Here is a 25,790-nt window from a genome sequence, read left to right as displayed (position 1 = left end):
TTTTTAACATGGCAAATAAAGTGACATATTATTTATATAACTAAAACATTTTAAAATTAATTTTAGTATCTAAATTGCCTAAACTTCCCTATAATTCCAAGAAATTTTCATGATAAAGGCCAAAGTATCATTCAATCATATTTTTCAAACAAAAACATTTATACAATAAAAAAGATTACTGAACTCTTGATTTTAAGTTGCAGGAAATACATTACTTTTAACAGAGAATAAATACATTCCCTTGGATGTAGCTATGGTTTATTCCTTTCCTGAGGTTGGAGAGAATTTTGAGTATCAATGTGCCAGAGCTCTTCCATTTTTCTACTGGTGACCTCTGTTCCCAACACTTAACTCACAAACACTAACCTCATCAACACTCCCATACTTGACCCCTGAGCCACAAATGCAGTCAACAATTTCTTAGCAATCCATTCTTCACAGTGCCCTGGTGGGATGGGCATATTTGACCCCACCAGGCAATGTCAAATAGCTTTCCTGAATTAGCTATACCAACTTAATCCCAGGTACTCCATATCAAGAATAGAAGGAGTACATGTGTTGATACCTTAATCTTTTTCTCTTTTGTCAATCTGGTAGGGAAATGATGTTATCTTTATGATTATTTTACAATCCCCTGACAATTAATGTGATTAAGCTTTTCTTTACAAACTATTGGCCATGAGGATTTCTACTCCTATGAAACACCTGTCAAATATTTCATCCATTTTTCTACTGGGTTATTTTTTTCTGATTTAACTCATAGGGGGTTTTTTGTTGTTAAAAATACAGCTTGGATATTAATCTTTTTTACATTTATATATGTTGACAAATAGCTTTCCCCAACATACACTGTAGTTTTCCCTCTCTCTAAGGTGTCTTTGCTGGTCAATAGACAGTTGAAAGAATACACATAGACTTCACTTTCTTGGTGAAACATGAGGCTAAATTCATATACAAAAATTAAAAAGACAGAAGTTAGACAGGGTGCTCAGAATAAATGATAGATGTCTGGAACTTCCACTGTGAACAATGGCAGAAAATTTAGAAATACATCCCCAAAGCATGAAGGGGCAAGACCCGACTGGCATAGTGGATATGAAGTAAAGAAAACAACACAGTAAATTCGCTCTGCAGATGAGTAAAGGGTGTAAACCTAGGAAGGGAGGACAGTCATTGGTGGTGAAGAGTGTCACCAAAGAGCAGCACAAACTGCTGCAGGGGTATTCCACGGAAAAGCAATGGGATGTGCCCAGCATATTTCCTCACAGCAATAAAAAAAGGGGAGCACAATTCATTTTAATAGTGTGCTGAATTTATCAATTCATAAAGTTAGATCAGGGGTGGGTATCCTGTAATCCACAGGCCAAATCTGGCCAAACCTGTTTTTGTGCAGCATGAAAGCTGGGAATGGTTTTCACATATGTAAATGGATTAAAAAACAATCTACAGAATACTTGTGATATAGGAAAATTATATAAAATTCAAATGTTGCTATCTATACATAATGTTTTATTGGAATAATTAACCCATTCTGACACTGAACCCTCTCCACAATCCAAGACAACATTCACAAGGCAAATGAGTCTAAACATGTCTCTTCTCTTCTCATGTAGTTTTCATCGTGAGTAGCAACTGGCTCACGCTGGCCTCAGCAAATAATCTGTGCAAAACTTTCATTTTTCCTTTTTTCTGTAAAATTTGGATAAAGTATGAATTGACTATTCCTTGAATATTTGGTAGAACTCACCTGCAAATCCTGGTTAAATCTGGAGGGTCTGTACCACTTAAATTGTTTAAAAAATAATCACTGTTCTAATCATATTTTCCATTTCTCCTTATAACAATCTTGACATTTCATATTTAGAAATATGTAGCTGTTCATAAAACTATTTTTATGATTCCTTATTTTATCTTTATTACTAAAAAGTTATTTTATCTATTATACCTATATTTTACACTTTCTTAGTATGCCAGCAGTCTATTCATCTATCTCTGTGACATACCAGTTTTTTGTTAACCTTTCATAAGCACAACTTTCAAAACTTCATAAGACTAAACAATGTAGTTTTAAAAGATACCATGCACATTAGCCATAAAATCAAAAGTAATCATTAATTACCTCACTCCAAAATATGGAACCTTCCTATTAGAATAAAACATTTAAACTCTAATAAAACGCAAGGAAGATATCAACAAATGGAGAGATATTCACGTTCTTGGGTGACATAATTTGATATGACAATTCCTCCAAAATTAACCTTCACATCCAATGAAGTCCTAATAAAATCACAGACATACTTTTTTAGGGATTCAGTAGACATTAAAATTTTATATGAAAGAATAATGGTCCTGAGTAGTTATACTAACTTTGAAAAAGAAAAGTAACAAGAAAGGCCCTATCCTTGACAGATACTAATACATATGACAAAATTAGAGGCATAAAAAATGTAGCCCTGTTGCAACGACAGAGTTTGGAGACAGACCCTGCACATAGAGAACACAATGCACAGTGAAGGTGACACTTCAAATCAATGAAGAAATGAAAGACTTCCAGAGGATGGTAAGAACTGACTTACTATGTGAGAGGGGAAAAGGCCCACCTAGAATCTAAATAACACCAAAGACAAAGGTCACTCAAAATGGAGGGGAGGGGGATATGATTATGACCGCAATACCAGATGCTACATCCATATGCCTATGCTTCCTTTCGCTTTAAATGGTAGGGGTAAACAGTGCTACAGGCACCACTGGCTGACAAAGTCTAAAATATTTACTGCCTGGCCCTTTAAGAAAGTGTCTGCTGACTCCTGCTCTAGATGAATTAGAAACCTTAATATAAAAGGTGAAACTACAAAATTAACAGAAGTAAATACATCAGGATTGGTATGGGGCAAAAACTTCTGAAATAAGACCCTAAATTATAAAAGAGAATAACCTCTTTAAGCTGATTACAGGCCCTTCTACTCAATAAATGACATTGTGGGTAAAGGTAACTGATAAAAGAATGAGAAAGTTATCTGTAAAGTCCAAAATCAACAGGAGACCAGTATCCCTGATCCAACTTAATAGGGAAATAAGAACATCCAAAGAAAACCACAGAATTTTAAAAAGCACTGTGCAGAAAAGGAAATCTAAATATATAAATAAGCATAAGAGATGCTGAACCGCATCAGTAATCTGAGAAATGCAAATTCAACCATCACTGAGATGTCTCTTTACACCTTTAGAATAGCTAAAATAAACAGCTAAAATTAGGCACTATTTTGAAAGAAAGCCATTTTTTTTTTGCCAATTCCACATTAACCATCAATACTAACTAAAATGAAAAAAGCTACTCTTTTGGAAATAAAATCCAAGAAGTAACAAGTGTTAACAGATATGGATTAAAACTCAGTGTCTTATTGAATATGGATCTTCAGCACTTGCTTGCTGAACTGAATATACAGACATGAGTAAGCTGGCACTCATGACCTGCATTTAGGGAAAAAAATACAACTAAATATTCATATTGACTAGTTTTCTCAATTTAAGTATTTGCAAGTCCAATAGCCAAAGAAATCTGAATGTTTTATTGATAATGTGGGCGCAAATTTTTACTTCAAGTTCTATAAGACTTTCATACTTTTAATGATTTTAAAATATAACAGTGCAGTTTCTAAAATCACTGGCTCATTTTATTCTTGACTAAATTGAAAGTGGGTTATATGTGCATACACATCATTAGAGACAAATGGAAGTGGAATTACATTCTTCACACTCTCTGAAGTTTGACAGTAGCACACATATGTGCATACTGCTTACAACTCCTGAGAAGCTGTTCCTCCTCCTCCTCCTCCACTCATGGTTCCAGTTACAACACAAGCCCTCATCAAAGGCATGGTGGCCCCCATCATGTGTTTCTAAATACCTCCACAGGGACTAATAACAGATTTGGATTTTTTGTCCTTTGTCACAGTTCTTACATCAACTCCTTCCTTTCCAACCCCAGCTGTTACTCTATCTCAGATCTTGAGCACAGGCTCACTAGTAATTCCTCTTGATTCTCTCTCCTTTAATTTTCCGCCTCCTCCTTCCCTGCTCCCTTCCTTCTTTTTCCCCCTTATTCTATCCACCCATCTAACCAGTACTCTTTGGACATCTATCATGATTTTAATCTTTTAAAGTTGGGGGTATAGCAGTGATGAAGATGGACAAAGTCTCTGTCCTTCCAGACTTTCTTCTTGGTTTTTTACATATACTCTATATTTAGCAATCAAACAAATTTTGAATTTTGAATTAGGATGTCCCTTGTCAGCCCCATTCAAAAATATCTACTTGTCTCCAATGGACAGCAGGATAAAGCTTCAAACTTTCCAGCTGGCTTTCTAAGGCCCTCTAGGTCCTGGCTCTATTCTCTCTTTCCAGCTGAATCTCCTACCACCCCATTATGCATGCTCTGTGCTTTGGCTCAAAGTTCCTGTTTGAAATCCTATGTATGGAAAAATAGGTGAGGCATCATGTGACAAAATTAGAGCTAATGAGAAACAACAAAAGCAAAAACAAAAACTTAACAAAGACAGAAAAAACAAATTTATTAAAATTCTTCATTTAGTAAGAAGAAAGGATAAGAGACTACCTGATAATTCCCACGAGTATTTTATGATTGTCTTATCAGTGCCAGAGGATACTCACACACACACACACACACACACACACACACACACGAGCAGGGCTTTCCTCTCAAGGCTAGGAGGGCAACCACTTCAAAAGAAGTAAAGGAGGGAGGCCCTTAACTACAAAGATAAGGCCTTTCTCTTATTTCTGGGGCAAAAATCAACTGAAAGGAAGAAGCCTCTCATAAAGACAGATCCAGCGGTAGCTATGAGCTGCCCCAAACATCTGGAAGCAGGACAGAAGGGAACATGCTATAAGCCTCCATTACCTATTAGCAGGGACAGAATCAATGGCAGCACAGAGAAGCAGCCAGTCGCCAACAGAGCCATACCAAGGAAACAGCATGGCACTTCAGAGTCTGGATACATCCAAGTTCTGTCAACTAGCAGCTGCAGAAACCAGAACTAATTTTGAAGTCAAAGTTAGAGCTGGGGTCCAAGTTCAGTGTCAAGAGAAGCTCAGGAGGACAAAAGTAGAATGCACAAGGTGGCCTCGCAGAACACTTATAGTGGTCGCTAGAGGGCACTCTGAAGTGGTTAATTTCTAGCTGGCCAGAGAAGATCTGTCACAAAACTTTAGGTACTTCTAAAAAGAAATGTAATTATATTTTGCAGCCACAGGCAGATACCACCAAAGACCCAGTGGCCATACTTTCACTATTTTTTATGACAATTATCACTTTCATATTTTTTGTGCCTACCTTTCTTCTTTTCTAGATAATGAGAAGCTACAATAACTATAAGATAAATATTACCATTGAACTGCTTTGCCCAGTGCCAATTTTTCTGAGTATTTCTAATTCCCACAAAACCATGCATAATGACTCTTCAAATAGTGAAGCACAACTATCTATAACACAATGAGAATACTTACCCAAATGATAAGTACATAAAAAAATATATGCCCTGAAACAAAACAAAACCTACTTACTGGTAATCATTGCTCCAGTTACAGAAGCCAAAAACCCAATGCTGACAGCAATGACGGAGATGACTCTTCCCTGCCTGTGCCTCTGCAGCATCACAAACATCAACACTCCTGCAGCACCATGGACAAACAGAGAGGAGAAGAGAGCCCACAGGAAGATCCAGTACCACATCTCTGAAAGGAAAAGCAAAGGATTAACCATTCTGTTAATACATCTTAGAAAATTCACTTAACAGTGAGCACCCATGGTTTGTGGAAAGGTTGAATGAGATGAATCTACAAGAACAGAGCATCAATATTTATGGCAAACTTGTGGATTGATTGGAACGCAACAAGGTACCAGGGGAAAGAGAATGAAAAGCGTGCTTGTAATCATCTCCCTGGTCATACTTGTGAGGTACAATTTTGGCCAGCAATGAATCCAAGCTGGGCCAATGATTCTCCTCCCTTGGGAATTCAAGATTGGGACCAACTGAGAGTCTCCATGGTCCTTGAATAGCTGAAGCCAAATCAATTTCCTCATCATGCAATGAAGCCACGATAAAGGAAGAAAAAGAGATCCTCCAAACAAGAGACAACCAAGTCCCTTATTTCAGTAATTTTTAAGTCCTGTCACATTACTATTTTAAAACATAACACCCCAGTTTCTTTGTTTAAAAAATCCTTTGTTTTATTTAAACTGATTAAGGTAAATTTTCTATTACTAATAACTGAAAAGAGCTGATTTCAAAATGTTTCACTGTCACCAGGAAGATCATCCTTGGTATATACACATTGTATAATGCAATGGATCTCATCTACTCTTTGTGCTAAGCATTCACTAGTAAGCGTAAAAGTCAATAAATAAAGAGCACAAAAATAAATTAGTTAAATGCATTTTATCCAATCCAATTATCATTAAAGTACCAATATATAATGTTGGTGGGAATTTAAAATGGGTGCAACTGCTATAAAAAAAACAGTATGGCAGTTCCTCAAAAAAGTAAAAATAGAATTACCATATGATACAGCAATCCCTCTTCTGGGTATATAGCCAAAAGGACTAAAAGTAGAATCTCCAGGAGATACTGGCACAACCATGCTCAAAGTGGCATTATTCACAATAGCCAAGTGCTGGAAGCAATCCAAGAGTCCATCAATGGACAAATGGATAAACAAAATGTGGCATATACATATAATGAAAAATTATTCAATTTTTAAAGGTCACATGGTTCAACATGGAAGAACCTTGAGGACATAATACTCAGAGAAATGCTCCAGTCACAAAAGGCCTAATACTGCACCATTCCACTTGCATGACTATCTAGAGTAGTCAAATTCACACAAACAGAAAATGCAGTGGTTGATGCCAGGAGCTGAGAGCAGGAGGAAGGGTGAGTTACTGGATCTAAGAGGTGTGGAGTTTCAGTTTTGATAAAAAGAAAAAGTCTGGAGATTGGTTGCAAAACAACGTAAATATACATAATATTCACCTAACAACTATACATTAAAAATGGTAGCTTTTATTTGGTGAAATAAAAAATATACTTGGTCTCTGACATGTTTGCTGGCACAGAGCTTCTAAAACCCTTGGAATTTCCTGACAAAGGTGCCTTTTGCTATTTATAAGTAGTTTTTTCATATTCTATTTGAGTTTATGCCAGTGAGGTGACTGAGGCACCCACACAGCCTCCTGAGGTACTGGTCACCAGGAGGACCATGAAATTATAAAAATTGGCAGTATCCACCTCCAGGAAGGTCTGGAGGCTAAGCTCTACAAAATTCCTAAATCTGTTAAGTTTGGGGGTTGCTGAACACATGAAGGCGCTGTGAGGGTGGCATGCCCAGAAAGCACAGAAGCCCATGACTCGCACTTCTCCACTCCCTGCCCCGTGCACCTCTTTCATCTGGCTGTTCCCCAAGTCGTGTCCTTCATAATAAGTGAGTTTTAAAAAGTGTTCCCTTAAGTTCTGGGAGCCACTATAGCAAGTGATCAAGCTCCATGAGAAGGGCATGGGAATGCTATGTAAAGCAGGGTAGAAGGATTGGAAGTTCAGACTTGGAACTGGCAGTCTTGTGGGACTAAGACCCACATCAACCTGTGAGGGTGACCCTTACTGTCTAAAGAAAGCTTCAGGATTACACTGAATTACAGGACACCCAGGGGGTATACTGACACACTGTAGTTATCACGGAAAAAACGGAACTCTACTGAGAATATTTAGTTTCACTAGTTTTCTTATTACTACTATTATTGGGAATTACCTGATAGATCAATGTAACTCTGTTGTGAATGGGCCTGTAGAGATCTTGGCCACTCTGTGTAAGCAAGTCCAAGGACCTACTTGTAAGCGGCAATCACATGAAACTTGTGACTAGTTAAAGTGAAGAGAGCTGCAGGATCCTGAGGGTAGAGCAAGAGGGGTACCCATGAACCTCAGTGGGAGAAGAAACAACAGGACAGGAGGGGATACCACAGCCTCTCTGAATCTGTTGGCTTCACTGAACAATTTGTCTCTAGAATGTAATCAATTGAAGAATTTGCCCCTGTATATCTGTACTAAAACATTCTAAAGCCAAACGTTAAAACATTATATCAGTTAACAGGAAAACATTCTGACATATGCAGTAAAAGGGAATCTGAAAGCATTATCTCCAAATGGATTGCATCATGTAAATTCAGCCAAATATGAGCCCTGAATAACTTGAAGACCTCCTCTCATGGTCTTGCACTTAACTTTACATTTGTTCCAATAGGACTCATGGCTTGGGTATATATGGCAAGAGGGGACACAAAATGGAACCTGGGATCATTACGGTAGTAGACTCCAAACAACACTAGAAAAAATAGCTCTGCTCCCAATCTGCAACTGTCATCAGCCCCAATTACAAAGTCATTCACCAATTATCTTCTGTGCTTTTTAAAAATCTCTCAAAAATGCAGTTATGAGAAATGAATTTCTCTAAATATCTAAAAATATTGTATGAAAACAAATAAAAAAATGGTAGATATTGGACAGTCCTACTTGTTATAAACAAATAGACTTAGCAACAACTTTCATAGATGAGATGGCAGATGGATGATATTATTTTATACATTCCTATTTAGCCAGTTTGAAATACCTTTAAGAATGTTTACTGCAAATATATTGTTTTTTCATTATCATGATCAATTCTGCAATACTAGGAATTGAACCGAAGGGTGCTTCACCACTGAGCTATATCCCTCGCTCTTTTTTCAGTTTGAAAGAGGGTCTTGCTAAGTTGCTGAGGCTGGCTTCAAACTTGCAATGGTCCTGCAGGCATGCACCACTGTGCCCAGTTAATATATTATTTTTTAAAATTAGTTTTCACTTTATCTTTGAATCCATCAAAGGAGAAGATGCTTAACTAGACCAATGGTTGCTCCTGAGAATTACTTAAAATGCAATTAAACAATCTTTGGAGGTGAAACCTAAACATTTATAATTTTTATCAAATCTCTTAAATAGTCATAATATACAGTACTTTGGAAAATCACTACTCCAGGTTTCATAAGAGATACTTATTAAAATGTCCTAAAGTCATAAAAACAAAACCTATCTCAGACAATTAAATACTTTCTTTAATCCTCACAGAGTACCCAGTGTTTCTAATATTAGTAGGCTGATAGCAAAAACTCAATATATACTCAACATACTCTATGCATTAAGATGAAAACACCACACCTGTAAAAGACTACATCTGGGGTTTGTTCACAATTTCCTACCTTCTTATAGAAATCATATTATATTTTTAAATACTCTGTGTTTGAATTAGGTGATCAAGATTTTTCCATTCTAGATTTTATTAGAATCTCTGGTACATGATGCACTTATAATTTGGAAAGGTCTTCTAGATCACGGATTGGCAGAGTAAGTATGATCCATGAGCCATATCTGACCAGCCACCTTTTTCTGTATTGGACCTAAGAATGATTTTTACATTTAGCAAAGTTTAAAAAATTAATACTATTTTATGACAGGTGAAAACTACACAAAACTCCAATAAGTACACAAAATCCATAAAGTTCTATTGGGAATAAAACCTGCTGTGTTTCATTTCAGGATGGTAGAATCAAGTAGTTGGGACAGAGACCATATGGCTTGGCCCAGGAAGCCAAGAATGTTTGCTGTATTTACTAAAACCTTCTTTTATTTTTATTTTTTGCAGTGCTGGGGATTGACCCAGGGTCTTGTATATGCCAGGCAAGTGCTCTACCATTGACTACTGAGTTAAATCCCCAATCCCCAAAATATTTTTCTTTTGCTATTTACTAAAAATAAACACTAGTACTAAAACTACAATATTTTACTCATTTATAGAAAATGTTTACTGACTCTTGGTCTGGATGACTTAATAAATGTCCTTGGAGGCTAGGCTTTCCTACCCATCCCCATTGAAAATTACTCACAGTACTTCTATATTTTATCAAGAGTTAGCATTTGTAATTTAATCAACGATACTCTGATGGCTTATATTCTAATGCATCCAGTTTTTTAGAGCACAGCATATCACTGATATTATGGGATACATAGTCCTCAGTGAGTGGGAAGGTCCAAGAAAGATCTCAAGAGGAGACACTGTCACAGTAAATTTTTTAAAAAGTAAACAGAAATTAACCAACACCACCCCTCTTCCAAAAAAAAAGGTGATGCCTCGATATTACTCCCAGAAACTCTGGTTTAATTGGTCTTGGGTGCAGATTAGGCACTGGCATTTTTTTAAGTTCCCCAGGGATTCTCATGCAAAGCCAGGTATGAGAAATCACTGCTCTTAAGACATGTCATCTGAATCATGCAGCTGTGTGTGCCTGCAAAAACTCTGGCAGGGACAAAGCCAAAACTGCAGAGAACAGGATTACAAAGAATAGAGGTGTGCAGGAGTCAGAGCAACTGTGGGGTGGGGAGCACCCAAAGAATATGAACTTTACTGTGGAGGTTATGGGAAACCAAAAGAGATGATCTATAAATAAAAATATTTTACAATCAAATTTGCCATTTCAAATATTACTCAGGTAGATTTAGGAAAGTGAGACTGAAGAGATGAGCGATAGTAAGACTATGTCAAGAGTCCAAAGAGAAATTAAGGCCTAGACTTAGGCATCAACCTTTGGATTGAAAACAATTTGAGAAATAATCAGGAGGACTGATGGCATATGCTGGATGACGGGCAAGGGAGAGGTCACATCTGGCCTTCCAGATTTCTGGTGAGAGCAGCTGGATAGATGATAATGCCAAGATTTACAAGCATAGAAAAGTATGTTTGGTCCATCTACAATACAGTCCAAATGTTTGGGAGGAGGGAATAAAGAAACTAAAAGCAGGAAAATGTCAAGTAGAAATCTGTGGATATCATCCACATATTCATGCCAGTGCCCAAATGAATAAATCTCAAGTTTGTAGTATCTGCAAAAATTTCCCAAATGTATTATTTATTGTCAAATTTAAAAATCAATGATTATTAAAAGTTATTATATTTAAATTTTAATCAGAATTGAGGATACAGAAAGCTGCAAAGAACATCACTCCCTCCTAGTGAGAAAGACATAACTCGCAGAATCATAACTCTTCCTCATCCCATCATGAGGATGCAAGACAACAAAGCAACACAGATTCAAAAGAGGGACATGTCCCCCAAAGGAGAAAGGGGACATACACAACGTGCTACCTAGGCACAGCACAGGAGTTGGAGATGGTCACCATACAAGGGCATAAGAAGAAATCAACTACAACTGTCGTTTAAGACCAAATCGGCTAACGAGTCCACCTGATACAAGGACATCCACACTTATTTCCTACTGGCCACTCATGGACACTCCCTGGAAAGACTGAGTGGTAGGCAGGAGACCCAGGAGACATACCTCTGGAAACAGAGGACAGTAAATCCTGTTACCCAAGGCACAGCAAAAACCCACTGTAGCTATGGTTTAGGGAAGGGTAGAAGAAAAAATTCTCTGTCCTTAGGGGTGAAGTAGAAAACCACTCAGAACAGGCAGGTGACTGCTAAGGGAAGAAGGGGAAACTCCTGCCCAAGCTCCCCCACAAACACTAGGGGAAGTGTGGTCACCTAGGAAGGCAGGAAAGCTGGCAAGGCCCTGCCTGGAGACTCTAGTACACAGAGCATGTCTAAGATCGAAACAAGACCAGGACAGCCCCCCAACAGTCTGATACAAGTAACAAGCAACAGCAGTCCACCACTGGGAAGGACAGTGTGTGGGAGACCCTTCTGTGGGGAGGAGTATACAGCTGGCGAGAAGCTGACAACAGAGCACTAGCACTGAAACTTACAACCCCGTGGCACCCGGCTCCCATCCTAAGCATAAGGCACCACCAGTAACCTCTAGAGAACCTGAAGCACACAGTGTACTGAAGGTAACCTAGCAACAGTGAAACTCAGACTCAGCTCATCTCCTGAGTAGGTTAAATCAACTTTTCATACTACTGGTCTAACAGGAGCCACCCATTTCCAGGAATAATATGTTCCTCAGTCTCCAATGTTCTATATACCATGTGCTATGTTCAACAACAAAGAATTATGGGAGGCATTTAAAAAAAGGAAAAAGAGCCCACTATTGGAAGATAAAGCAATCAACAGAACTTGACTGAGACAGCCCAACTAGTAGAACCACTAAATAGGGACTTTAAAGTAGCTACCATTGCTATGTTAAAGGCTCTAGGAGAATGGGGGAACACAGGAACAAATGGAGAATTTCAGCAGATGGAAACCAGAAAAGTGAAAAGGAAATGCTAGAAACAGTTTTTTTTTTTTAAAAAAAAAAAGGTCAGAAATGAAGAATTCTTTTAACAGGCTAATCCAAAAACCTGAGATACAGGTAAGCAAAAAAATCACTAACTTAAAGATAAACCAAAAGAAATTACTAAAATTAAAATAGAAGAAAAAAAAGGGAGGGGAGAAAGAGGAGGAAAGAATACCCAAGAGTTAGGGAACAATCTGAAATGGTTTATAATTTATGTAACTAGAATCCCAGAAGAGAAAAAAGGAAGGAATGAGAAGAAGATACTTGCAGAGACAGTGTCTAAAAATTTTCCAAAAATAATGAGACACACCAAACCACATATCTAAGAGTCTCTGAGAATCCAAAGCAAGATAATTCGGCCCCTTCTCCCCCAAACATCCTGAAATAGTGCACTATATTAAACCTGAAAAACACTAACAGAACAAAAGTAAACCACATACATAAAACACATACCTTGACACACTAAAGTGAAATGACTAAAAACCAACGATAAAGGGGAAATACAGAGGGCTCTCAGAGGAAAAGACATACTGCACACATCAGAATAAAGATAAGGAAGCACATTTCTCAGTACAAAGTATCAATTCGGAAGATGTCATGGTTTAGATATTAGGTGTCCCCCAAAAGTTCATGTGTGAGATAATGCAAGAACATTCAGAAGTGAAATGACTAGGTTATGGAGTCTTAACCCAATCAATGATTAATCCCTGTGGGAATTAACTGAGTGATAACTGAAGGGTGTTCCTTTGGGGTTTACATTTTGCATCTGCTGAGTGGAGTCTCGCTGCTTCCTGACCGGCATTCTCTCACCATGAAGTTTTGCCTCACCTTGAGCCTCAAGGATTGGAGTTGGCTGTCTGTGAACAGAGATCTCTGAAACAGTAAGCCCCAAATTAACTTTTCCTCCTTAAAAGTGTTCTTGTCAGGTCTTTTAGTCACAGCAGTGAAAATTCTAACTAAATCAGAAGAAAATAGTGACATCTTTAAAAATACTAAAAATTTTAAAAAGCAGTAAAGCCAGAAATTTACATCCAACAAAAGTATCTTAGAAAACTGAAGGTGAAATGAAGACTTCTTCAAAGAGGAAAAGCTGGGAGAATCAACTGCCAGCAGACCTGCATCATAAATCATACTAAAGAAAGTCTCTGGACAGCAGTGGGAACCTAACTCTAGTAAAGAAGTGAACCTCAAAGGAGGTTAAATTAAGGGAAAATAAAAGGTATCTTTCTTATTTTTTATCACAAAAATTAAATTCTTGCATTTGTCCACTTGAAACTTCATTCAACATATAAGTTAAAGATACTGGAGGCCCTAATAGCTATATAATTCTGCAGCTTGAGGGAAAAAACACTAGTTTTTAAAATAAACTCAGATACCTTCAAGAGCTGCTTTAACATGTTGCCTCTTAAAACTTTTGACAATACTGTTTATTACTCACTTAGGCTCAATTACCCTTTGCTTACTAATTGTATAATTTCAAATTGTAAATTACAAAGCCACAATTGAATATTAAAAGAGAGTTCTTAAAAAAAGCAGTTTCCTAATTTAAAACAATCAAAATATCATTGTCTTTAAAGAAATCATGTTAAAGGATTTTTTTAAAAAAAATAGCTTAAAATTATTTTACATGTAAGCCATAGCACAATATTCCTAAAATTTGTTCTTCCTCATAACTGATTAGTTTACTCAGTTATTAAAAAGGATAAGAATTAAATGTGAAAATATAAATCTACTCTGAAGTTATAACAGAGCCATTACACAGTACTTTCATTATTATTATTTAATAATTATTATATAATTTAAGCTACTTAAATTATACATGGGGTATGAAAAAAACACATTTTTTGGAATCAGATACTGACCTAAAAAATATGAACAATGAATAAAATGATTCATAATTTCATGATATAATATTTCAAGGGATATATTCTGAATGCTAAAAAATGAACTTTTAATGACAATGAGTATAACTTTTAATGAATCTCTCAATATAACACCCCAAATTAAATCTAAATATGGGACCAAATAAATGAATGGTAGATCAGAAAATAAAAGCACAATCAGGAAAACCTAGTGAGCAATGCAAAGCAAGGTCCTAATAGGAACAACTTAAATGTTATTCTGAAACCAATCCTGAGGAAGCAATTATGCTGCACTGGCATTTAAAAAACAAACACTAACTTTCAGAACTGGAAGGGATCATTAGATATTAAATCCAGAGGTTTCAAACCAAATTTAAAGCCTAATTAAATTCTAAGAACCACTAAATGGTGTTCAGAAAACTAAAATTTTTATTGGTTCTACAGCTTACCCTACAAATAAGCATATTAAAGGTCTGAAAAAGGCCCTCTTAAAAAAGAAGTATCAAAAATTGGTCTCTTTAAGTCAGAAGAGGATATACAATCAATCAACAAATACATGAAAAAAATGCTCACCATCTCTAGCAATCAGAGAAATGCAAACTAAAACTACTCTAAGATACCATCTCACTCCAATAAGAATGACAGCCATTACGAAGTCAAACAACAATAAGTGCTGGTGAGGATGCGGGAAAAAGGTAGACTCATACATTGCTGGTGGTACTGCAAATTGGTGCAGCAAATTTGGAAAGCAGTAATGAAGATTCCTTGGAAAGCTGGGAATGGAACCACCATTTGACCCAGCTATTCCCCTTCTCGGAAAAACCTAAAAAGAGCATACTACAGGGACACAGACACATCAATGTTTATAGCAGCACAATGTACAATAGCTTGACTGTGGAACCAACCTATTGGTTGTCCTTCAATTGATGAATGGATAAAAAAAATGTGGCATTTATACACAATGGAATATTACTCATCACTTAAAAAATAACAAGATCATGGCATTTGCAGGGAAATGGATGGCACTAGAGCAGATTATACTAAGTGAAGTTAGCCAATCCCTAAAAAACAAATGCCGGATGTCTTCTCTGATATAAGGGAGGTGACTCAAAATGGGATAGGGAGGAAGAGCATGAGAAGATGATTACCACTAAATAGGGAAGAGAGGTAGGAGGAAAAAGGAGGGAGGGAGAAGGGGAATTGCACGGAAGATGAAAGGAGACCCTCATCGTTATACAGAATACATGTTTGATGTTGTGAGGAGAAAAAAAAAAGAAGTATGTCACATTAGATTGGGTAGAGAGATGTGATGGGAGGGCAGGGGAGGGGAAAGGGGGATAGGAAGGGCAGCAGAATAAAATAGACATTATTATTGCTGTATGTATATGGGTGAATGTATGACCACTGTGATTCTGCAAACTGTACAATCAGAAAAATGAGAAATTATATCCCATTTGATTCAAATGTATGAATTGTCAAGATCATCTTACTGTCATGTGTAACTAATAAAAAAAAAGAATGAAATCTTGTGGTTTGCAGAAAATGGATGAAATTGAAAGATATTATATTAAATAAAATAAGCCAGATATAGAAAGTTAAAAAAACAAGTATCAAAAATTAAAGAAATAAACTTATATGCAAATGAATAAATTATTTCCTGAACTTTTACTAAGATTTCTAACTTTTTTTTTAACTCCTTAAGAAAAGGAACTTCTAGTTTCCCCTAGTATCAATGTGGAAATTAGGGGCATCAGATGGTATTGCAGATGAAGAAGTTGGGCCTGGGAAATAGGTGGTTTGTCTAAAGTAAAAAAGCTAGCTAGCAGCAGTCAAGGACAAACTGTTTCTGGACTCATATTCCTTTACTCCTTTAGACTATTGGCAGACAAAAATCTATCAGACCCTCTGTTACCCAAGAGGGGGAAATTCCAATAACTACTACCTTATGTAAGTATTTACACAAATATTTTTAACATTTAATTCTTCCATATGCTTCAAATTTAATAAAACTAAATCAGTTAGAATTTTAAAATACTATCATATAGTGGGATAATTTTCTATGGCTAATAGTTAATACATGAAGAAAATGTTTTTAAAAGATAAAGTGTGACACGATCCTCTAATGTTAAAATATAGTCATTTTTTAAAAAAACTACATTATCATACCCTTTGGAAATAAATGGGGCACTTAACATTGAAATTTTAATGTCTTTAGCCATACTAAATATTCCACATTATTTTTATTATATAAAAAACATAGCTACAAATTGATCACCAAAAATTTCTAATGTTTTTGTAAAATCAGATATTCCAAATCCCTGGGCACTCTATATAAAAATCATCTAAGAACTGGTTTAAAATGCAGCTTCCTAGGCCCTGTTCTCAGATTTTATTTTAATTCCATAAACAGGACAGGGGACCTGGAGCTGTATAACCAGTCCAGGCTATTCTGATGTGTGGCAAGGCGTAGGAGCCAAGACAGATTAAAAGTAATTCACCACAGGGGATAGAGAAGAGAATGTTATTGTGTAATGAAAATCCAATTTCACATTACTATGAACTTCTTTGCAAGACACAGGCATCCAAGAGCAGCATATGATAACTTTAGACCTAATGAAATCCTGGCAGCACATACTCACTAGTGGTCCATTCCACAAACAATTCGCCTCTCCAGTCCCTATCACCCCACACAAAGGTACTTTTTCCACTCTCTGTCTCTTCTTTTGTTATCATCAAAATCCCACTGCCTGGCTCTTCCTGAATTCAACAAGCCATGAAAGTTAGGAGAGCTTCTTCTAGACCACGAGCAACTATGGGCAATGATTGGTATTTTCATCTTTGTTCATCAGAGTTTACCACAAAGACTGGCACAGGACTCATAATGAAGAAATAACCAGGACTGCTGGGTTCAGTGGTGCACACCTGTAATCCCAGCAGCTCAGGAGGCCGAGGCAGGAGGACTGCAAGTTCAAAAACAGCCTCAGCAATTTAGTGAGATCCTGTCTCAAAATAAAAAATAAAAAACAGACTGGGGATGTGGCTAAATGATTAAGCATCCCTAGGTTCAATCCCTGGTATCAAAAAAGATATAACAAAGATTAACCCTTCAAAGTGCTAGAAAATGCGATTTTATATAACAGTTCTAACAATCAAACACTTTTTTTCTGTCACCTTCTGTTCCTGTTTTTCTTGCAGATCCTTCATCCCCTCACCCTCTTCTCTGTTGTCTCTGGTCTTCCCCTACAGGCCTCGTTAAGACCAGCTTTCAGCAGCCCCCAGGGATCCCCACCACAGCCCCCTGTGGTTCTGGAGCTGGTCTTCGGAACCAACCGGATCCACTGTGGGATGGGGAGAACACTTTCAAGATTAGGTTACAGAAGACTGTGGCTTGGTCTTCTATATTGCTTTCCCTTACTTTCTCTCCAGTCTTTTGCTCCAGGAAAATCCGTGTTGTGAGCAGACCTGTGGTGTGGCCCTCCATCTCCAGCCAAGTGCCACACAAACATGGCTAGAAGCTGGCCGTCCAGCCCACGCCAGTCTGCAGAGCACACAGCAGGACTGGACCCTGTAAGAGCCCAGCCAGAAGAGCATTTCTGAACATCAGATACTGGGAGAACTAGAAGTAATAATGGTGCCTACCTCATGGGATTATTCTTGAGGATCAAATAAAATACATATAATGTTTCTTGGAACAATGTCCAGCACACTGAAAAGAGTTAGAGAAATGTTAACTACAAAAAGTAGAATTTGTAAAAAAAAAAAAAAAGTACGTATCACTTATAATACTTATAGTACTCTTCTTCCTTAGTACTGAAATCCTGCATATGAATTGCTTTATATGCTAATTATTTACAACCATGGTGAATTATGAAAAAATAAAAAAGAGTTAAAAATATTTTTAAGTTGTAGATGGATACAATCTTTATTTATTTTTATGTAGTGCTGAGGATCGAACCCAATGCCTCATGTGTGTGAGGCAGAAGCTCCACCACTGAGCTAGATAGCCTCAGTCCCCCCACCCCAAAATTGAAAATTAATGTGCAAATACATGGGACAGAATAAGAGATGAAGGGCAATAATGGAATATGTTGATAAGCCATATTAATTGATACAGCAATCTATATTCCTCAAAACCTTTCTCATTTTTTCAAGTCCTAGTTCAGTACATATACATATGCTCCTAGACTACATTCTAAGATTTAGATTATCATATAGGCAACTGGATTCCATGAAAACTATGATTCTTCCTTCTTGCATAAAGTCTGTAAAAAGTCTCTTTTTCTTTCAAGGCTTAATCAACTTAGCTCAAAGTCACTAGATGGAATTTGATAGTCTAATGAGACCTCTTCCAAATGTGCTGCCACAGCCATTGTACAGTCCATGATTAATTTTTATTGCTAAATACTGGGTCATTAAAATACATAATTAACCTATCACATCTTATATAATCATAAACATGAGATAAGATAATAAATTATACGGTCACTGTAATTATTTGAAGTGAGATACATGGGAAATGCTTTATGTAGTACCTGACACATAATGAGTGTTGAATAAATATAGCCATGATTAGAACTATTCATCTGATACTATGTAAATCCAAGGCCACACTCTCTGGGCTCTCTTCTTAACACACAGCCATTTTTAATTCCAATTTCCTCTCCTGGTTCCAATTCCTCCACCTTCTTCTATTTTAAGTTTCCTTTCTATAGGAAAACACCTCTAGTAACTCTGATTCCTCTTCATGATTATCTTACTTTCTTGGACCTTCCTTTTAATCACTAAACAAACATAAATAAATCTTTATTTTGAGAGTTAACTACTAAAGAATCAAAATTAGAGCTTAAGTACTTGCAGGATTAATCTAGAAACTGCATTAGGTTAAGAAATGTCATGTGGACCTTGAAATTCATTTTGCCAAAGGATATGAATTTATACATGATTCAAAAATAATGGATGGCAACCAAGAAAGTAGAAACCTGATGATAATTCTTATTTTTTAAACTTACAGCATCTTCCTTCAAATATACAGGTGAGCACTGTAAAAAGTTAAATGCAATAAAGTATTATCAAGTGCAATAAATGTTTATCAAGTGGCTTTGTACCACAAAAAGTAAGGAATTTTTCACAAAAAATTAAAAATTAAATTTCAGAAAAAGTAAATTTCTGGCATCTAGCACAATGAGAAGCAACATATGTAATTAAGGCTACATTTACAAAACATCAGTAGACAACTGAAATAACTCTGTCTACATAAACTGACCTCTAAAAGAGGATTTGGGAGGAGGAAGCTAACCAAATAGATGGAACACAGGGTGACAGAGAAGACTGCTTGGGAGCACTACTACAGGAAGGCACCACTACTATAGGAAGGCTACACAGCTATGTGTGAACTATTCCAAATATGTGTGGTAGGTACCAACTTTCTCCCCCTTTCTACTGACACTGAATATTAATACTAAAATGCCTTAGCAATTGTAAACTCCAGAAGGGAATGCTTACATTTATGAAGATCCTATAAAATAAGCCAGCACACACATGCATATATATATATATATATATATATATATATATATATATATATATATATATATATATACACACACACACATACATACACACAGTCCCAAATGCTAATGATTTATGTTTTTTCAACTTAATGATGGTACAAAAGCATATGCATACACACAGTTTTCCACTGTCAATAATAAACTATATGAGATAGTCAGCACTTTTTTTTATAAAACAGATTTTCTGTTAGATGGTTTTGCACAACTGTAGGCTAATGGAAGTGTTCTGAGCACATTTAAGGTAGGCTGGGCTACATTATGGTGTTTGATAGCCGTATTAAATGCATTTTCAATGTACAATGGGAAGTTGAGGAGCATCTGTGTATACATCTTACATCTACATACCTAAATAAATGTAGACATATATACCACCCCTTTTACCCTTCATTGCAGTCTGAATATAGTTTAAGAAAAGAAATAGAAGACTAACTTGGCAGAATTTCTAAAACTAGATATATAATTTAGATCACTAACTTTTACAAAGGTGATGGCATCCAAATATCATTTATAAATAAACTAACACACACATATGTAATAAATTTTAGGAAGCATTATTTTTCAAAATCTTACTTTTTCCAGCATTCTCTATTTAATGGAAAAATTATGGTGGTACTCCTTATTCAAAGTTTCATCTTCTGCAGTTTGTTACCTGAGGTCAAACGCAATTCAAAAATATCAAATGGAAATGCCAGAAATTAACAATTCCTAAGCTTTAAATTGGCCCCTGTTCTGAGTAGCATGATGATACCTTGTGTTGTCCTGCTCCTTCCCACCCAGGACAAGTCATGCCTCTGTCCAGTGTATTCACACTACATCTTGGTTATTAGATCAACTGTCATGGTACTGCAGTGCTTGAGCTCAAGTAACCCTTATTTTACTTAATAATGGTCCAAAAGCTCAAGAGTAGTGATGTTGCTGGCAATTTTATTACAGTAGATTATTACAATTGTCCTAATTTATTATTAGTTACTATTTTTAATCTCTTACTGTGCCTAACTTATTATAAGAGATTAACTTATAAATTAAACTTGATCATAAATATGTATGTATAGGAAACAGGTTACCTTGTTCCTGTATCCCATGCATAATTTGGTACTATCTGTGGTTTCAGGTATCCATTGGGGTCTTGGAATGTATCCCCTCAGAATAAGGGGGATACATTTACACATTCTAGTTCCATTTACACATTCTCCAGCTCACTGAGGCAAACAGCTTACCAAGCTAATTTTAAGTACTGCAAGATTCACAATTTCTCATACCTGTTTGAGTGAAGATGATGTATGGCACAGAACTAAGAGTCAGGAGACCCTGGGTCTAGTCCTATCTTTGCCATTAAAAAACGGAAAGATTGATACTGCAGTATTTCTAAAATGAAATAGCTCTAGCTCTAACGTTTTAGGATGCTTCTAGTTCTCATTATTTTTTAAATTCATTTTTATCAAAGTAATCCATATGCAAAGCTACTTTCTAAAGGTCAGTCTCTAAGATTAAAAGGTTAATATATTTGCCTGCCGCTTTGCCTATAAGATACAAAGAGATGAATCTCACATCTGTTATGTGTATATATTCTTTAAAAAGACATGAATGCACATTTCCCTTTTATATTGGCATTTAATTAACCAGAATACCTATTACCAGATTTATGGTAATTCCTTCAGTCATTTCTTAAACACAAGTTAGTCTGATTCTATATTATGCTCCTTTCTATTATCTGTTTCATTTCCAAATTTATTATGATGATAAAAAATGTTCTCTGACATGACCGTATGCACTGTAATTTGAAAGAAATGACTTTTTCACTTATTAGCTATGAAACAGAAGCAAGTTACTCTTTGCTTCAATGTCTGATAATAATTCATTTAAAGATTATTGAAAAGATTAAATACAATACATGAAATCATAGTACCTAGCACAACAAAATAACTGTATTCAACAAGCATGTATGTATTTTAGAGATACATGTGACAATTCTCTGTAATAAACATCTCTTATTCATTCCTGCATAAACATCTCATATTCATTCCTGCATACTCAGGAGATGCAGCTGAAAAACAATGCCACAAAGAATGTTTAAATTATGTAAGCATGCAGTAATATTTTTAAAATTCCATTCAATAAACAGGTATTTAGCATTTGTGATAAGCTAGAATTTAAGAACTCAAAGACGAGTAAGATAACAGCCCTACTCTCCAAAAGCTCATATTCTAGAAAGAATAGAAATTATAGTGTAATTAAAATATATAATAAAAAATATATACAAGGAACAGAAGTAGCAAGATGAAGCAAGAAATTAATTCTGCCTGAAGGAGTAAAGATGAAGTAACTAAATAAAGTAGCATAGTAGAGGGGAAAGGAGGAGTTGCGGAGGCACTGCCTTGGGTCTAACGCTTAGCTCACCATTTACTAGCTATACGATCTGGGCAGCTTAATTTACCCGTGTTTCCTTGCAAATATACTTTACAGAGTTATTCTTAAGATTAGAAATAATATACATAAACATACTCTAATATATTATAATGTAAGTGTAAAGTACCTAGTATATAGCAGGCACTCAGTAAACTGTAATTGTCTTGTTTTAGAAAGAGCGGTGTTTGCTTGCTTGTTTTTAACAGACTGGGTTGAAATGGCACTGTAGGTAGAATCTCTTGACTAATGGTCAAATTACACAAACTAGCACTAAGGTCATGAGGAAGCACATCCATCGGGATATGACCACTTATAGGCCACTTTCTGTAAGCAATGTGTGGCTCCTATCATGTGGGGTTCTACACTTGCTAGTAAAGCATGTTTCTTTCTGCACTTTCACCCTGACCACAAAGAATGTGGCATATTCAAACCTTAGCTATTTCCTACTAAAGGTTACCTTGTTCCTCTAACCCACACCTCAGTCTTGGTGTTGATTGTTCAGCGTGTCCTTTATAAAATGAAAATGACCGATGAGCAAATGGCAATTATTAAGATCATACTGGGAGATAACTAAAGCTAACCCTGCTTTGATAACTATTAAGAACCTAATGGTCTCGATGTGTGGAATTGAAATCAATTTAGGATGAGAATCTTCTACATTTTAAAATACTGTTGAATCTGGCCATGAGGTAAGTTACATTTACATGCTTCCAAAACTAACTTTCTCTAAATACCCTATGATGAGCTAAGCTAGTCATTAATATATACAAATACACATTTCTGTTAAGTCCTTACTTATTTCAGTCTAATAAACATAACTGATACTTTTGAAGTATGAAATTTTGCATAAATACAAGGAAAGCCATAAGTAAGATAATGCTGTCTACCTCTAAATCATGAAATTGTCTTTACGTCAATTTAATTTTTCAGAAGTATAAAAACATGTTCCACCAGGGGCCATGGCCCATGACTGTAATCCCAGCTGCTCAGGAGGCTGAGGCAGGAGGATCACAAGTTCAAGGCCAGCCTCAGCAACTAAGCAAGGACATAAGCAACTTAGCTTGACCCTGTCTCAAAATTTTAAAAAATAAATAAATAAAATAAAAGAGCTGGGGATGTGGCTCAGTGGTTAAGCGCCCCTGATTCAATTCTCAGTACCAAAAAACTAAACTAAACAAAAAACATGTTCTTGACCTGTAGCCACCAAGTAAAGGCTGTGTGCTCAAAGTTAAACTACACCTTAAAAGTGAGGATAATGAATAAACCAGAACCTTCCTTAATTATGTAGTTTCCACATTCAAGGAAATTATTGCCCTTAAAGTTGTCCTTGTGGTATATAAGCCCATTAAATTTTGATCTATGAATATGTGAATTTTTTATATAGAAACCTATGTACATTTGTATGTTTTAAAAGTAGACAAATGCACAGATACTTATATGTAATATACATTATTAACCAATTTGACATTATGTATTTTGAAACATTAATGTTCATTTGAAATTAACAGTGTTACACATATTCGAGAATTAAATCCTGAATATGGTTTTAAGTCTTTTCTCCTTTGCAGAGCGGCTCCTGAGGACTCACCAAATTGCAAATGAATCTATTTTTTAAAATTCGTAACTCAAAAGTACTTCCACGTTAACAAACCCAGAAGTTTCTTCACAGAGCAAACCTACACATTAGATAAAAATAATTATCTGTATTATGTCTATTCTAATAAATGTAAATTGATGTTAAAATTTAGCGAAGTCCAATTCCTGATAATCTTGATGAATGAGGGGAAATATACAAAATTATCAAATGTCACAGAAGCAGCAACTTGAAGCTGGTGGGAGAGAAACAGACAAAAGGAAATGAGAGGGAGAGAGGACAGATAAAGCTAAAATGCTTAAAAGCACTAGACCTTGGCCCAGCCCCTGACCCACTATAATCTACTTAGTCATCTCTATCGCTTAAAAAAAAATGGAAAATAACGGTGGAAGCAAATGGATCATTGTGAGCAGGGAATTTATGTCCTGCATTAGGTTTGAGATTTGCCAGAAAAAGAGCTACACCAGAAAAAGATCTAAACAGCAAAAAGCGAGGTGTGCGTGCATGTGTGCATGAAAGGGGGAGGGTGAAGACATAAAAGCGAACTGTGCTCAAGTCTCAGCACTAACGCTACTCCGCGCGTACTACGCCGGCTGGGCAGCCTCCGGGAGCCGGGCAGGAGGCGGGGGTCGCGGATGCACCCCGACGCTTCAGCAAACGGTGTAGGGCGCCGGCGCCCCCAGAACCCGCACACGGCGGATCCCATTAACACCTTCGTCGCCAGGACCCGGGCCGCTGGCTCCGAGAGGGGCGCGCACGGGGGTGGGGCGGCGCGGACGGGAGGCAGCAGGCGAGGGGCGGCACCGCCTCCCGTCCCCAGCCCGGGCGCATCAATTACCCGTGAGGTTCCTCAGCACCGTCCCGTGGGCCCAGAGGCTCAGGACCTGCTGCACCGACAGGTTGATCATGGAGTGGTCGCCCCCCTCCGCCTTCATCTTCCCCGGGGGGCGCCCGCCGCCCTCTCCTGGGGCGCCGGGCGGCGGCGGCTGCGAGGCTCGGGGGGCGGCGGCGGGTGCGCGGCTCCTCCAGGCCGCCGCCGCCGGCGGAGGCTGCGGGGCGCGGGGCTGGGCGCTGCTGCTGCCGCCAACGAGCCTCCGGGGGGGGCCGCTCAGCGTGTCTCCCAGGCAGCCCCCTCCCCGCCGGGGAGACATTGAGGACAGCGGACCGGGGAGGGGAGGGGGCCGGGCGCTGTCCCCGCGCGGCCCCCGAGCGAGCACTCGGGGCGGAGAGGCCGCCGCCGCTCCCTCTCAGGGGCAGCGCCGCGCCGCGGGGGCCCGACACGCGACGAGGCCGAGGTCACACCGGCAGGCCCGGGGTGATGGGCAGCCAGCAGGTGCAGCCCCCGACGGGGCCCAGCTCATCGCCGCGGGAGGACGAGGAGATGCGGGGCCGGGAGGAGGCTGCGGCGGCGGCCGCGGCGGCACCTGCCGCCCGCCTGCACGCCCTCGGGTCGCCGACACTCGAGGAACCGCCCCCTCCACCCGCGGCCGCCGGCGGGGCTCTCGTGCGCGCGCGCGCGCGCGCGCGTCTGCTCATCGCGGCCCCTCCTCCCCCGCCCTCCCTGGAGCGGCTGCGCACGCTCATTGCGCCCGCTCCCCGCGACCCGCCGTCCTGCGACAGCCGGCGGGTCCCAAAGCCCTCCTTCTCTCTCTCCCCTCGCGCTCGAGCTCCCGTGGCTGACAGCGCCGAGCGTCCGCCCGCAGTGGGGCGGAGGGAAGCGCGGCCTACGTCACTGGCGCCACCGCCGGGCCTCACTGCCGATTGGGTGCTCCAAGGGAACCGCCTCCACGCCCCTCGCCCCCGTCCCAGGGCGGGCGCCCTGGGAGAGCTGGAGCTTCTGCGCTGGGCTGGGCTGTGCGCCCTGGGTGTAGGGCAGCTCTGGCCCGCCCTGAGGGCTGCTAAACTTGGTGAGACGATGCTCTGACAGTTCATGAACGGTCACCTTCGAATGAAAGGTGTTTGGATGCAACTTTTTTTAAAGGTGTAAATATCTCAACATTTAGATTTCTTAATTTGAGGGG

The 25,790-nt window shown here is 38.3% G+C and overlaps 1 protein-coding gene across 3 annotated transcripts in view; it reads right to left on the bottom strand.

Annotated features, from left to right (window-relative positions):
- The window catches only part of Tmem170b (transmembrane protein 170B), a 77,701-nt gene extending 52,781 nt beyond the window's left edge, over positions 1-24,920 (bottom strand). For all 3 annotated transcript variants that reach the window (XM_078020543.1, XM_078020541.1, XM_078020542.1), the window contains exons 1-2: positions 24,608-24,920; positions 5,584-5,754 (exon numbers count right to left, since the gene is read on the bottom strand). In XM_078020543.1, coding sequence (XP_077876669.1) covers positions 5,584-5,754; positions 24,608-24,920 — 484 coding nt within the window. The remainder of the gene's footprint in view (positions 1-5,583; positions 5,755-24,607) is intronic.
- Positions 24,921-25,790: the final 870 nt, after the last annotated feature.

The sequence above is a fragment of the Ictidomys tridecemlineatus genome, chromosome 8 (assembly GCF_052094955.1).
Source record: "Ictidomys tridecemlineatus isolate mIctTri1 chromosome 8, mIctTri1.hap1, whole genome shotgun sequence".
In the NCBI taxonomy this organism is placed as follows: Eukaryota; Metazoa; Chordata; class Mammalia; order Rodentia; family Sciuridae; genus Ictidomys; species Ictidomys tridecemlineatus.
Note: the sequence above shows the minus strand (reverse complement) of the source record. Positions and strands in the feature narration are given on the sequence as shown.